The 14,773-nt window shown below is 37.9% G+C and overlaps 1 protein-coding gene across 1 annotated transcript in view; it reads right to left on the bottom strand.

The window, feature by feature from the left end:
- Positions 1–5,095: 5,095 nt before the first annotated feature.
- The window catches only part of LOC146003735 (glutathione S-transferase 1-like), a 34,515-nt gene continuing 24,837 nt past the window's right edge, over positions 5,096–14,773 (bottom strand). Inside the window, exons 5-6 of the mRNA XM_083142131.1 lie at positions 6,199–6,369; positions 5,096–5,370 (exon numbers count right to left, since the gene is read on the bottom strand). Coding sequence (XP_082998257.1) covers positions 5,236–5,370; positions 6,199–6,369 — 306 coding nt within the window. The 3' untranslated portion in view covers positions 5,096–5,235. The remainder of the gene's footprint in view (positions 5,371–6,198; positions 6,370–14,773) is intronic.

Here is a 14,773-nt window from a genome sequence, read left to right on the forward strand (position 1 = left end):
AGAACTCTATTATTTCGATTCAGAGTCCATCGCACAACTAAAGCAGCAGAAAAGATCAAGAGCAGAACAAGTGGCAACGAGGTCTGGTGTAAGACAGCTGATCCAAGTGTCAGAGGTTGAAGAAACGAAACTCCTTCATGGCGAATCCCTTTTTCAGACACTTACAACAGCTGCTGATGTTCGGAGCAAAGTTAAAATTCTGTTATTTCGCTTCAAAGTCCACGAAGCACCTAAAGTAGCCAGGGGTGTCCTTCTCCCCCCCCCCCCAAGGCCAATGGCGCAATCCCCCCAAAATCATGTCATTCGTGCCCTCAAACCACATCGTAATCCCCACAGAGTATTTAATTACGACAGCGTGTCTACCGAAAGTAACTTTTCTCTCAGCTTTACTGAACACACTTGATCTGCCCCTCCTCCATCAACAGAGGTGTCCATCACTCAAGACCGCCCCTAAAACTGTTCATTATAATCCCCATCAAATATTTTTGTTGAATACATAATAACTTATGTTTATTTGAATGAAATGCCACGTTAAACAGTCCATATTTTTTTATTGTTCGATTTTCGAAAAATCTTAAAGCTAGCACATTGATTGGTTAAATGTAGTAAATTAAATTATGTAAATATGCTTATAAGTAGTGTTTGTGAGTGGATTTATAAAACTCACAATTTGAGTATTTAACACACATTGTTCCACAACTTAAGATAAAGATAAGAAAAACTCATCTTCAATGCAAATGTAACTTCTTAAAGTAATATTTTCCTGTAACATGAAGTTAGAAATGAGGATTCGATATATTTTTGTTCCAAATGATGTACCTGCTTTAAATTAAGCAGTATACTAACCAAAGCATTATATCATAAGAAGTTATTTATTAACATCGAGAACATTACTTATGTCTTGTAATGCAGTTATAGTACAAAACTTCACATTCATTTAAGTAATGCGCCGAACACGCAACACATCATTGCGAGCGAAGCGAGGATGAAAATTTTTACATCCATTTCTTTGCAGGCTTTCAAGAATATTAATTTAATGAATGGGGTGTCAATACTTTCTTAGGATCCCGATATATTTAGTCTTTTTCAGCTTCTCTTTTGGAACGTTGCGGATCAAAAACATCTCTAAAATTTAATGTTTGAACTCTCTCTCCAGTACAGAAATCCCTTGACAATGTAAGATTTAACACTTTATCAAGAGCTTCCTATCTCCCCCTTTAAATTTAATAGTCAATCCTCCCACAAAAATTTCCATGCCAATTTTAGACTTACTGTTGATAATGAAGAGCGGATATTACCTCCTCCAAAGAAATTAATTCTCAGTCTCCACACCATAATTTCCGCAACAGTGTAAGACAATAGTAATACACAAGAATTGGATACCCCACCTCAATTTAATGCTCAATCCCCTCTAACTAAAATACCCGCCATAATCTAAGACCTATAATTGGATACTGTCCCCCCAACGTTTAATTCAGACACCCCCCACCAAAGAGCCCACGTGTCAATTAAGGCCTAATATGTAAGAGTTGGATATTTCTCCCCCCCCCCTCCTACCCATTCGATAATACCCTTGAACACTTTCTTTTCTTCATCTAATGGATTAAATATGGTGCATTTAAGGTGTACAATTTTTACATTTATTTTGGAAAAATATATAGATCTTGAATTTTATATTATTTGAAGGTAAAAAATCCCCCCAAAAAATCTCGATGGCGCAACCTGCGCCATAATCCTTCCCTCTGGGCATCCCTGAAAGTAGCAGAAAAAGTCAAGAGAAAAGCTGATGGCAGCTTTGTCTGGATCGTAAAGGTACCTGATCCAAGCGCCAGTCTCGAAAGAAGGAATCTCTTCCACTAAAATCTTTTGAGGAACCAACGTCTGACATTCTTCTTTCAGGATCCTTTTCTCAATGATGTTTACAGTGTTTACAGAATTCTATGGTACATTGATTCCACATGGCCCTCAGCGACCACCGGCCGATAAGTATTCTTCCGGCTCTGTCCAAAGTTCTAGAACACGTTGTCAGTAACCAAACGCGTAATTTCTTATCACGAAATAATCTAATGAATCTTCTCCAATCGGGATTCCGGCGCAACCATAGCACCTGCACAGCGCTCACCAACATGACGGACGACATAAGACACGCCATGGACATTGAAAAAGTAACTATTCTTGTACTTCTGGACATTAGTAAAGCTTTTCAGACTATTGACCACGACATCCTGCTATCGAAGCTATCCTTCCTGTACAACTTCTCTGACCCAACCGTAGCTTGGTTTCGTTTGCCAAGAATGCGTCTTCAACTCGGGTGATATAGCTATCCCGGCGTCCCCCAGGGAACCGTCCTCGGTCCACTCCTCTTCTCTCTGTACATTAACCATATTCCTGACGCACTCGAACACTGTAAATTCACATCTATGCAGATGATGTTCAGTTGTATTTGTCCATTCCTCCAAAGAATATTTAGAATTCAATTCTCGATATAAATTATGATCTGAACCAAATCAGTACTTGCTCAGCTAATCATGGGCTACTAATTAATCCTTCGAAAACCCAAACTATTATTATAGATCCAAAAAAAATGCTTTCCGCGTTTGAAATGTCGTCTCTCCCGCCCATAATGGTCTTAGGGAAAGCTATTAAATTAAGTAAAACAGCCAAAAATCTGGGCGTAATATTTAATCAGCATCACTCATGGTCAGATCACATAAATTTAACGAGCAATTACACGCTCTTGTTCGGCTTAAACATTTTCTACCCGTTAGCATTAAAATCAAACTGGTGCAAGCACTTGTTTTTCCACACTTCGATTACTGCGATTCTCTCTATTCCGAACTACCAGATGATCTCGCTCAACGTCTTTAACGAGTACAAAACACCTGCGTCCGCTTTATTTTCGATTTGAAATATAGGGATCATTTATCTGTTTTCTTTGCAAAACTAAATTGGCTCAAATTAATTGATCGGTGAAAGATACACAACCTCACCCTTCTCTATAGGGCAATCAGTTCAAAAGAACAGGCTTGTCTCTCGAGCAGATTCTCAATGCTCTCCGAATCACACAGCCTTCACACCAGATCACGAGGGAGAACTCAACTACTCATCCCCCTTCGTAACTCAAATTTTTATTCAAAATCTTTTACCGTTTCCACTTCTCGTCTTTGGAACTCTCTGCCACTCAAAATCCGGAACTCATCTTCAGCATACGTCTTTAAGACACAATTAAAACATTTTTTTTTTTTTATTGGGCACAAATAGTTAGCACATTAGTGCAAGCTTAGCTTACATGTTAGTGACAAATTGAATACAGTTATGTGCAGAAAAACACTGAAAGCCCTTTCACCTTAATATTTCAAATCCCTGACTACTGTCATGAATATGTGAGTGAGGGTGTGTGTGTGTGTATGTGTGTGTTTTGTTTTATGTTCGTGAGTATAGGTTAGACTTCTATTTCCGTATGTATTTTTTTATCCTTTTTTGTATTTTTATTTGTAATTTTATATTTCTCTTTCTTTATTTTCAATATTTACCTTTCCATGTAATGGTTTAAATGTTTTTGTTTTTTTCTAATTTTCATATGATCAAATTTCGATGCAAACATGGTTAAGTGGTAGAAAAGGCTTCAAAGCCTTAACTTCGCCAGGATCAACAAGATGTAATAAATAAATAAACACTTTTCACAAGCATTTGGCGGAGTGGTTAGCACAGCGCGCTACGAGGATAGGATTTTCGGGTTCGATTCCCGGCATGTTCATTGTGATTGTCCCTTCTGATATTTTCTGTCTTTATTGTATGAGCAAGTGAAGTTGTCTTAGTAAACTATAATTGGAGTACAATTGTTAGCAAAAAAAGGCATTTCTCTAACTAAAATAAGGCAGTGAGGAACGTAAAGTAAATCGAGACACTAACACTAATGTAGCAATAGGGTTGTGAGGGCGCTTAACGTGGATTTAAAATATTTCAGTTTACAGCCGAACACTGCCAACTTCAATGCGGTTAACCAACACACTGTAAGAAGTTGACATAGAGTCGGTCGCGAGAATGAACCGCCTCATGTAGATGAAATTCGAAGTAACAAAATTTCTACAAAGCCCTGGCCTGGGTACCCTATGATGGCCAAGGATGTATTTAAGGAGGGGGTCCAGGGGGTTCGGACCCCCCTCCCCCGAAAGACTTACCAAGTACAATTAAATAATCAAATATATTTGTTTAGCATTACAGCATTATATAAATTATATATTAGCATTATGTGTGTAATCGATGGCTATTTATTTCCACTGAACTTATCCGAAGGCAAGGTATTTGCCTCTAACAGCTTTCAAGGACAATTCCAGAGATTTATGCACATTACTACTTATGATAATATCCATAAAATATTAATCAAGAGCTTTACATTTCGTCAATTGGATCTAACTCCTTTTTTGTTATTCAATAAATATTCAATTTTTTATCCATTTGACATTAATTTCCTTGCCAGGTCAGTTGTATTTATGTAAATTTTGGCTGTCTTAACTACACGTAAGCTAATGATTGATTGATTGAGCTGGTGTTTTAAGTCCACTTTATGCACAGTAAGGCTAATCGGGACTGGACCTACAGTTAAAAGTGGAATCCGAACCACTATGTTCCTCCACCGAGTATCGAACCTGGGGCCACTTGATTACAACGCGACGACGGCTAGATAATGAATAGATAATGAATACATGCTGTTATATATCTATTCTCTTACCATATTTTTACCTATTCATGTAATAATAACAATACATCATTAATCAATTTAAAAATTCAATTACTGTTATTTGAATTATAATAATAATAATAATAATAATAATAATTATTATTATTATTATTATTATTATTGAGACACTTGTATTTCTAGATACGTCTCTGCCTATCACGAGCAAAGCTGGTGGCAGCGTGGTCTGGTGGTTAAGACAGCTGATCGAGTACCATGACCAAGAATCATTCTAACGAACCTCCTCCATGGCGAATCCTTTGGCAGAGACTTGAAGCAGCCGTTATTTTAGGAAACTTACCTCGATTTCCAACTTTCAAAACTCTGTCATTAGAATACAATAAATAAAACTAGTGATCAATCTTAAATTCTGACTTCTTTATTATTCACCTCGAGAATAAACACAGTTATCAGTCTTTTGTTTTAACATCCATCTCCCACGCGGATGCACTGAATATGCAATAAAGTAGCACACAGATGACGTTGCTGTATCAGTCTTAACTTTCAAGCTTACTCTTGACGTAATCGCCAAGGGCTTTGGCGCCCTTTTCGTTGACATCTGCTCCAGGAAGGGTCTTGCAACGTTGCAACCACGCCGACACATTAGGGTAAGCCGTCACCGGGAACAGTTGCTAAAAGATAAAGAAAAATAATTATAATTTAGAAACGATTCCGTTAGAAACTCCGTACAGATTAACCAAGATGAAAAATAAATTGTTGCGCTGTCGTCAACCGCAAGGGAGCATGGGTGATGCAACCAGAAGCTTGCCATGTTATTAGGGCGCAAAATCCTGGGGGGACAGGGAGATTGCCCCCCACCAACAATCCTGGCCCCTAAAATCCTCTGCCACAAGCAATTCCGACGGGGGGAGTTTTGTTATAACAACAAAAGATAAGCAATTAGTTTTGATTTCAAATATATTTTACTAAGCATAATATCGAAAACTCACACAAAGTAGTATGTTTGTGAGTGCTGCATGCTTTCTCTCTCTCTCTCTTTAAAGATATCATTAACAGATCTACACCAATAACAATATACGCCCAATAAAAACAAGACAAGAATGCAAGACAAACATAACAATAAAATCCAATATAAACTTATTCCCAATTAGCCTTACTGTGCATAAAGTGGACTTAAAACAACAAATCAACAAATATAAACTTACACAAAATTAAAGTTTCAACTATTTTGTAATTTATTAACATCTTGAACCAGTTAGGAAAGGAAATAATTTGTTATTTTATAAATATCTGACATATATAAAAGCAACAAATTAATTTCTTCATGTTTAATGATAGGGTAATGCATTTTTAAATAGTTAGTAATTTACTTTTATATTTAACACATACCCACGCACGCACGCACGCACGCACACACACACACACTATAGCCCTGTAGCATGAAGAAAGGTCATCTGCGAAAGAAAGTAGTCAACACGTCACTGGGAGTAAATACTCACATCCAAACTGGAAACTGATGCATAGCAAGCGAAATCTGCAATGGTTGGCTTAGGGGTACCAGCAACCCATTCGTGGCCTTCCAGAAAACTGTCCAGGAAGCCGTAGGCTTCCAGAACCCTTGCTTTCTTCTCTCCAGAGACGGTCGTGACTCCGTGGAATATGACTGGTGTCTGAAAATAACTGTGTGCATTAGGACAAAAGTGATAATTGTTGAAGAGAACTCTTAATATAAATATAATTTTATTAAACCTTCAAACTATATTTTTTACTACTTTTTCAATTAATAATTAAACGAAAAAACATAAACAAGACTAGGAATTTGAGGTACAAATGGGGATTGAGACATATGTCTAACCATATATTTAGTAGCTTTAAAGCTCTCGACTTCTGGTGCTAGCGGTTCTGATGATCCTATATCTGTGCATAAGTCAAAACAAACTTTGGCATCATCCAATGAAACGCTGCTTAGCATGCCTTAGCCCTTCAAAGAGATATGCTCCACAGACTTTAAAGCTCTCGACTTCTGGTGCTAGCGGTTCCGATGATCCTATATCTGTGCATAAGTCAAAACAAACTTTGGCATCATCCAATGAAACGCTGCTTAGCATGCCTTAGCCCTTCAAAGAGATATGCTCCACAGACTTTAGTCTTAATTCTAAATATCTAGATTTCAACTGTTCCCCAATTGTTTCATTATGTTTCACAAGACAATGGAGTTTTGTTTGCAAGAACCCAGTTCTAAGTAGAAGTGATTGCGCACGTGCAGTTGTAGAATTTATTTGATTGCCTGATACAATAAATTCCAGTGCGTGTGTGTGTGTGTGTAGGGGGTGTCTGCACAGACGTACGGAGAGGGGGGCAGATGGGGTTACATCCCTTCCCGAAACTTTGAGAGAAAATAAAATAAACTCCGGAAAATCCAGAAAGTTAACGTAATCCTGCCATTATATGACCCTCAATTATACTTTTTCGTCTTTTAACAACCTTTAAAACCAAAGTTAAAAATGATAATAATTACATATAGACTATCCCACCCCCCTAGAACTTAGCTATGTAATATCTAGCTTTAAAAATCCTGCCCACCTCCGAAAAAAATCCTTTGTACGCAAGTGTAGCGTGTGTGTGTGTGTGTGCGTTAGGAGGGGGTGGGTGATATTTCAGGCCAGAATTCACCACAAGAGGTCCGTGCGCCGCCAGAAATGTTTCTAGGGCTCAAGATACTAATAAAACTTGAAGCAGTTCGAATAAAAGTAATTATTATTATTATTGTTATATATACATCTCTCGTACTTTCGACATGGCCTTTGGCCATGTCTTGTACGCTCGCATCCGTGACCTTCGGCCACGTTGTGGGCGCAATCATCTTATAGATGGGGTTCTTCATAGATCTTAATGACTTTGAAAATGTCTGCATGTTGTATTGGATGATGGGGAACATATGCATAAGTTTGAAAAGTTTAGAAAGTAACTTTGTGTGTGTATGAGCTCTAATAAGGTACAAATATTCTAACTATTATTGTCTATTTTCTTCATAATGAATTGAATAAGTAATAACCGTTTCAAGATAAGTAGTTGGATGTTTTGCATAAACGAATTGAATAGCGACTAAATTGAAAATGCAATATTTACGTATTTTGTTATTTTCACATTTTTTAACGTAATTGGATAATAACAGTTTTCCGTCATTTCCCTCAAATTCCTACCTTGCCTCTGTAATAAATTCTGATGCTCGTATTTTGAAATTCGAAAAGTCTAGCATAATTCCCTTACAGTAGTTTTCGGGGTGAAAGTAAACTTTCTTTAAGTTCTCTAGCAACGTCCGTTTCCATGGACGACAACAGGCACGGCAAGCTCTAAGGAATTGCATGTCATTATACCCCCTAAACATTTAGTTAAAACAAGCACGATGTAGATATTTACGCATTGAGTATAACAATATATACGTAATTGTATCTGGGCTGAAACTCCTTATTATGTAGATGTCACCCTTGTTTCAGGATCCTTTTCAAAACCATGAGTTCATTCATCTGTGTGCTATTTATCTGTGAGAAATATAATGTATCTCGACAATTAAGAATTGAAGGAAACAATGTGTGCAAAAGAAATGCCCGTGGCAACGGTTGCTAAGGACGTGAGAAAAGGGCATTTTCACCCTTAAGGAAGGGCCGATTGAGAGATTTTTGAATTTTCTCGGCCTTTTGGGACGATTTCATGGGGGGTCGTAATCGGGCGTTTTTCGCCTCCGGGGCTCCCTTCATGGAGAACATTTATGTCAGTGAGTCAGTGGTGGGATTGGGGCTTTATACAGGGTGTCATTTTAATGGCGCCCACGGACCACAGATTCGTATAGATGACATCAAAGCAAACAACATTTCCCAGTAACATTTTTCTCGTTGGTGCGTCGATTCGACGCTACAGCCGTTCAAAAAAGACCGTTTTGCCGCCTGGATGCTGGCAACCCAACACAACATTTGATCGTACCTGTGACCTCATATCCTGCGGCGAAACAGCGCACGGCAGGGTTGCAAGGAACACACAAATTTTGTGAAAAATGACAAACTACCTACCACATTATTAGCTGTAAAACGAAGCGAGAAACGCGTCCAGCAGACCGAACACCATAGCCTACCAGCCAAAAGATCAGCAGTCATCTCAGGGGAAGGGGGAAGTGAACCAACGATATGAGAAATGGTAAAAAACGTATTCAAAATGAAATGTCAATGTCGGATTTTGTCTCAGTCTACATCTAAAATATCAACAACAATACATTTTATTGGACTTATAGCTTACACGTGGCTGTTTACGCCCAACTACATTTCAAATATTTGCAAATCTCGTTGCAAGGTTGATATCTGCAGGTTTATGTCCAGATGCCATGCGGTACTTTTGTGCTGATAACGGAAGTATCCGAGGTTCACTTCGTTACATTACGGCTAAAACAAGTACAACCACAGTAACAATCTAATGATGAATCAGTACCAAATATACTGCCCTGTTCACATTTGCAAACTATTACATGTGTGTCCGGTGCATAGATAAACACAAAGTCGTCTTAGAGCTTGTATTACTACTACTTATACCCCTGTATTTTCAATCTTTTTTGACACTTGCCTCATAATGCTCTGAATATACATTATATTATCTGTTGCTTACCTTTGGAATTTTGAGTTATTTCATTTCTATTTTGTCATCTGTTCAGCGTGTTACAGACAACTAGTATCAGAAGAACGAAGTGGATAGACTAAATTGTAGATGGCAACTTGGTAACTAGATTTGAAAATATTTGACATGTAAGCTGAGACAAACAATATGACCACTTCCACTTGAATTCTATTTCCTTTCTACTATTTTTCGTATCGTTTGTTTACTTCCTGTTAGGTTAAAGAACGTGTTTTCTCGTTTTGCGTTACGGTACATAATGTGGCTGATTGTAGCTATGTCATTTTTCACAGATTATGTGTGTTCCTGGCAACCCTGGAACGCATCGCTTCACGACGGGATATGACGTCACAAATGCAATCAAATGTTGTATGTGGTTGCCAGCATTCAGGCGGCAAAACGGGCTTTTTTGAACGACTGTAGCGTCGAAACGACGCATCAACGAGGAAAATGTTACTGAGAAAAGTTGTTTGTTTTGATGTCCTCTATACGTTTCCGTGGTCCGTGGGCGCCATTAAAATGACACCATGTATATATTGGACTCGCGCACTTTCGACGTGGCCTTTGGCCACGTCTTGTACGCTCGCATGAGTGACCTTCGGCCACGTATAGATGGGGTTCCTCACTGATCTTAATGACTTTAAAAATGTCTGCATGTTGTATTGGACGATGGGGAACATGTGTACAAGTTCGCTAATTTGAAAAGTTTAGAAAGTAACTTTATGTGTGTATGGGCTCTAATAAGGTACAAATATTCAAACTATTATTGTCTATTTTCTTCATAATGAACTGAGTAATAACCGTTTCAAGATAAGTAGTTGGATGTTTTGCATAAACGAATTGAATAACGACTAAATTGAAAATGCAATATTTACGTATTTTGTTATTTTCACATTTTTGAACGTAATTGGATAATAACTGTTTTCCGTCATTCCCCTCAAATTCCTACCTTGCCTCTGTAATAAATTCTGATGCTCGTATTTTGAAATTCGAAAAGTCGAGTATAATTCCCTTACAGTAGTTTTCGGGGTGAAAATAAACTTTCTTTAAGTTCCTAAGTACCCCCTAAATATTTAGTTAAAACAAGCACGATGTAAGTAGGTGGTATGGTACGTTCTGGCGACGCCCTTTGACCTACTTTTGAAATGCCTTACGACATTTTACTATAAGGCTGTCTCCCCTTATGATGTTTTCCTGTAAGGCGTATGTTCTAGCAACGCCCATTGACCTACTTTTTATTTTACGATGTTTTATGCACTAAACTAACCTACAATAAGAGAAAAATGGAGAGAAGAAGCTCTGGCATTACTTTTTAAGCTATTTTTTTATGCTAACTCGTTTTTTGACCTACATTTGAAATGACTTACGACATTTTCCTATAAGGCTGCCCCCCCCCCTCAGTGTAATCTACTACAACCTGCTAATAGGTTTCTGCTCTCAGCGTAATCTGTTTTACGGGCTAAACTAACCTACAATGAGAGAAAATTAGACAGAAGAAAAGCTCTGGCATCAGTTTTTAAGCTATTTTTTACGTTCTGCAAATTTTGCTTTTATGCTACATCGCCTTTTGACCTACATTTGAAATGACTTACGACATTTTCCTATAAGGCTGCCTCTTTTTTACTGTAAGGCCCCCCCCTCAGTATAATCTACTACAACCTGCTAATAAACTTCTGCTCTCAGCGTAATCTGTTTTACGCACTAAACTAACCTACAATGAGAGAAAATTAGACAGAAGAAAAGCTCTGGTATTAGTTTTTAAGCTATTTTTTTACCTCCTACTCTTATGCTAACATCGCCTTTTGACCTACATTTGAAATGACTTACGACATTTTCCTATAAGGCTGCCCCCCCTTTACTGTAAGGCCCCCCCCCCTCAGTGTAATCTACTACAACCTGCTAATAGGCTTCTGCTCTCAGCGTAATCCGTTTTACGGGCTAAACTAACCTACAATGAGAGAAAATTAGACAGAAGAAAAGCTCTGGCATCAGTTTTTAAGCTATTTTTTACGTTCTGCAAATTTTGCTTTTATGCTACCTCGCTTTTTGACCTACATTTGAAATGACTTACGACATTAAACAAAAATATGTTCACTCGAATATGGAGTAGGTTACGAGAATGAACAGGAAATTACATTGTGTTGGTTTCGAAATACCGTCCTCTTATCTCTAATGAAATTCTAAAGCTTTTTTATTACATTGAAATACCTGTAATGCGAAAGGAATTTCCCCTTGCTATCAACATTGACGCAATAACACAAATTCAACAATATGTAGACCTTGGGATGACGGAAATATATATAGTAATGTCAGTTAGCAGCATAGATACCAGTGATGCAAGTCCTCTTATCTCTAATGAAATTCTAAAGCTTTTTTTATTACATTGAAATACCTGTAATGCGAAAGGGGTTTCGCGTGCTATCAACATTGACGCAATAACACAAAATTCAACAATACGTAGGCCTTGGGATGACGGAAGTATATATAGTGACGTCAGTTAGCAGCATAGATGCCAGTGATGCAATGCGATGCATTATTCAAAATGATGCGGTTGAAATGTAGGGGAAGAATCTTCTAGAACGGATTGTCTCGGATTTCTATTGGTCCACGTTGCGTTGGCTAACATTTCACTTTTGAGCTTATTAGAAAACCGTATAAAACTTAAAGCACTGGTGTAGAAAGTTCTGTTTCATTTTGAACGTTAGTGAAAGAGCATTTCTGCAGTATTTTCCAAAAGTAAGTAACTTTGTTTCTTAGCTTGCATGAGTTGGCTTTGATTTATAAGTATGACTTTGCTTTTGTGAGTTGATTTTTGAAACTAGCCAAACAGATATAAGAGATTGTGGAAGGAAGGTATAACTTCTTGAAAACCAAATAGCTCTTATGTATTGTGGAAGAAAATATACTCACAAAACATGTAAAAAGAAAGAGAATATAGAAGATGTTTCATGTCTCTCTCTGTTTTTATATATTTGAAGCATGTATCTTGGTAGTTGGAATATTTTTTTTTTGTTCCGTGTGCCGTTGTTGGTAGGTAGAAAATATGTGTGGGGGGGCATATTTAAAAAAAATAAATGTGTTAAATTGTTAGAGGAAAGCAAGAAAAAAAAATAGAGGAGAGTTGCGTGTTTTTGATATCTAGTGGAAGTACTGATTGATTTGATGTTTTAAGTACACTTTATGCACAGTAAGGCTAATCGAGACTGGACCTACAGTTTCAAGAACTATTTGTATCTCCACCGGGTATCGAACTCTTGATTACAAGACAACGACGTTATCACTGCGCCATCGCAGAGACTAGTGGAAGTACTGATTGATTTGATGTTTTAAGTCCACTTTATGCACAGTAAAACTAATCGGGGTTGGACCTACAGTTTCAAGAACTATTTGTGCGGGTATCGAACCCTTGATTACAAGGTAACGACGCTACTGTTGCGTCATCGCAAAGACTAGTGGAAGTACATAGTTATTCGAATCTTATTTTATTTAAAATATTTAGTTTTTATGCACGCTTATTGATATTAAACCTCAAATTAAATAAAATCTGACAACTATATCCAATTATACTTATGGCTACAGAACGAGCATTCGCAAAAAGTGGTTTGAGATTTTTTTTTACCACGTAAACAAAATGGCCGACATGCCAAAATATGAACAGGCTATATAGATTTGAGAGAGAGATGGATAGGAAAAAAAAAGTTAATGAAAATTTAATTTCATGATTGCAACACATGGAACTTAATGATTGATTTATTGATTTAGTTTATTTTACTTCGCGTTTTGTATTTTTTGGCTAATTTGCGAAGATTGGGTATGAGTGATGAAATGGATGAATAGACGTTCACAAACAACCAAGTCTGACTGGGATTTGAACCCGGGGCTCTTGGTGTCGCAGTGCGATGTGCTAACCACTCGGCCACAGGGTTGGGCAAACACAGACATACATAAAAATTAAATGTTTGGTGCTGATCACATCACATATTACCAACTATGTATTGGACTTCCTATATGCACAGATATGAATTTATTTTTGCTTGTTGTAGTGCAAATATGTCGTCTGGGGCCTCCTCCATGACGCGGTGGTAGGTAGGTTTGTATTCAAGGGTTCGATACTCGCTGGAGGCACAAGTGGTTTGGATAACACTTTAAAACTCTGTAGGTCTAGTCCCGATTAGCCTTACTGCACATAAAGTGGACTTAAAAAAAACACCAACTCAAATGTTGTCCGCTTCGGGTGACCTAAACCTACAGTCTAAAATATCATGGTATTATTATTCCTGCAATTATTTGCAATCTTGGCCAGAGAGAGAGGAGGAGGAGAAAAATAATATTTTGTTTCAATATCGAGCTTATATTTAAATTTATACATGTGCGCATGCGCGCAGGGGGTAAATTTTATTTTTTTGATCGGGTGGGTTGTAAGGTGAGTGAACATGTAGGAAAAGTAGTGGTATATTAATTGATTTATTGATTTAGTTTATTTTACTTCGCGTTTTGTACCTTTTGGCTAATTTACGAAGATTGGGGATGAGTGATGAAATGGATGAATAGATATTCACAAACAACCATGCTCGACCGGGATTCGAACCCGGGGACTCTTGGCGTCGCAGCGCGATGTGCTAACCACTCGGCCACAGGGTTGGGCAAGTACTGATATATACATAGATCAAAGTTACATGGTTCTAGGCCCCATAGGAGCCGAGAAAATCAACGTCTTGGAAAACGTCTTAAGACAAATATCTTAATCTTTAAGAAAGTCGACTTCCGGTCTGTCAAGATGTTACTTCCGGTCTGTCAAGAAAATTTTCTTAAGACAATTATCTTAAGACGTTTTCTAAGACATTGATTTTCTCGGCTCCTAATTGAGCTAGGATGATGATTGTGGGTTTGTTGGATAGGTTTTGATGATAACTACTCAACTACAAGCAAGCGCTCCCCCCTTTTTTTTTAATTTGTTTAAGAAATTCGATTTGATCCTAAAAAACACTCTGCATCCTATTGGAGTGCTTTGGATGTGTTTTAGATTAAAAAAAATTGTAATGAGTTTTAGAAAAACCATTTTTGCTCGATGAAGGCAATATATTTTAAAACTGCTCTGTGACCCTCTCGTTTTTCACGTCGTACGCGAAGGACTTCTCTGCAATCAGGATGACGCTACACAGAGTATCGGCAGGCAGCACGTCGTGGAACTCGCAGACGACCTTGATGTTGGTTCGATCCTTGACCACCACCTGTTTTCTTTTTGTGGCGTTGATGACGAACATCGGCCTGCGGATTTTGAATTCACTGGGGGTGTAGTACATGTCCACGCTTCCCTCGGTCACGCGCTTGTAAGCCGTGTAAGCTTCGTAAAGTTTGAGGTAATCATCTTTGGTCATGTCGAGGTTGTAATTCTCGCGCGGGAACACTTCGTTC

Source organism: Lepisma saccharinum, chromosome 20 (assembly GCF_977018435.1).
Source record: "Lepisma saccharinum chromosome 20, izLepSacc3.1, whole genome shotgun sequence".
NCBI classification, from domain to species: Eukaryota; Metazoa; Arthropoda; class Insecta; order Zygentoma; family Lepismatidae; genus Lepisma; species Lepisma saccharinum.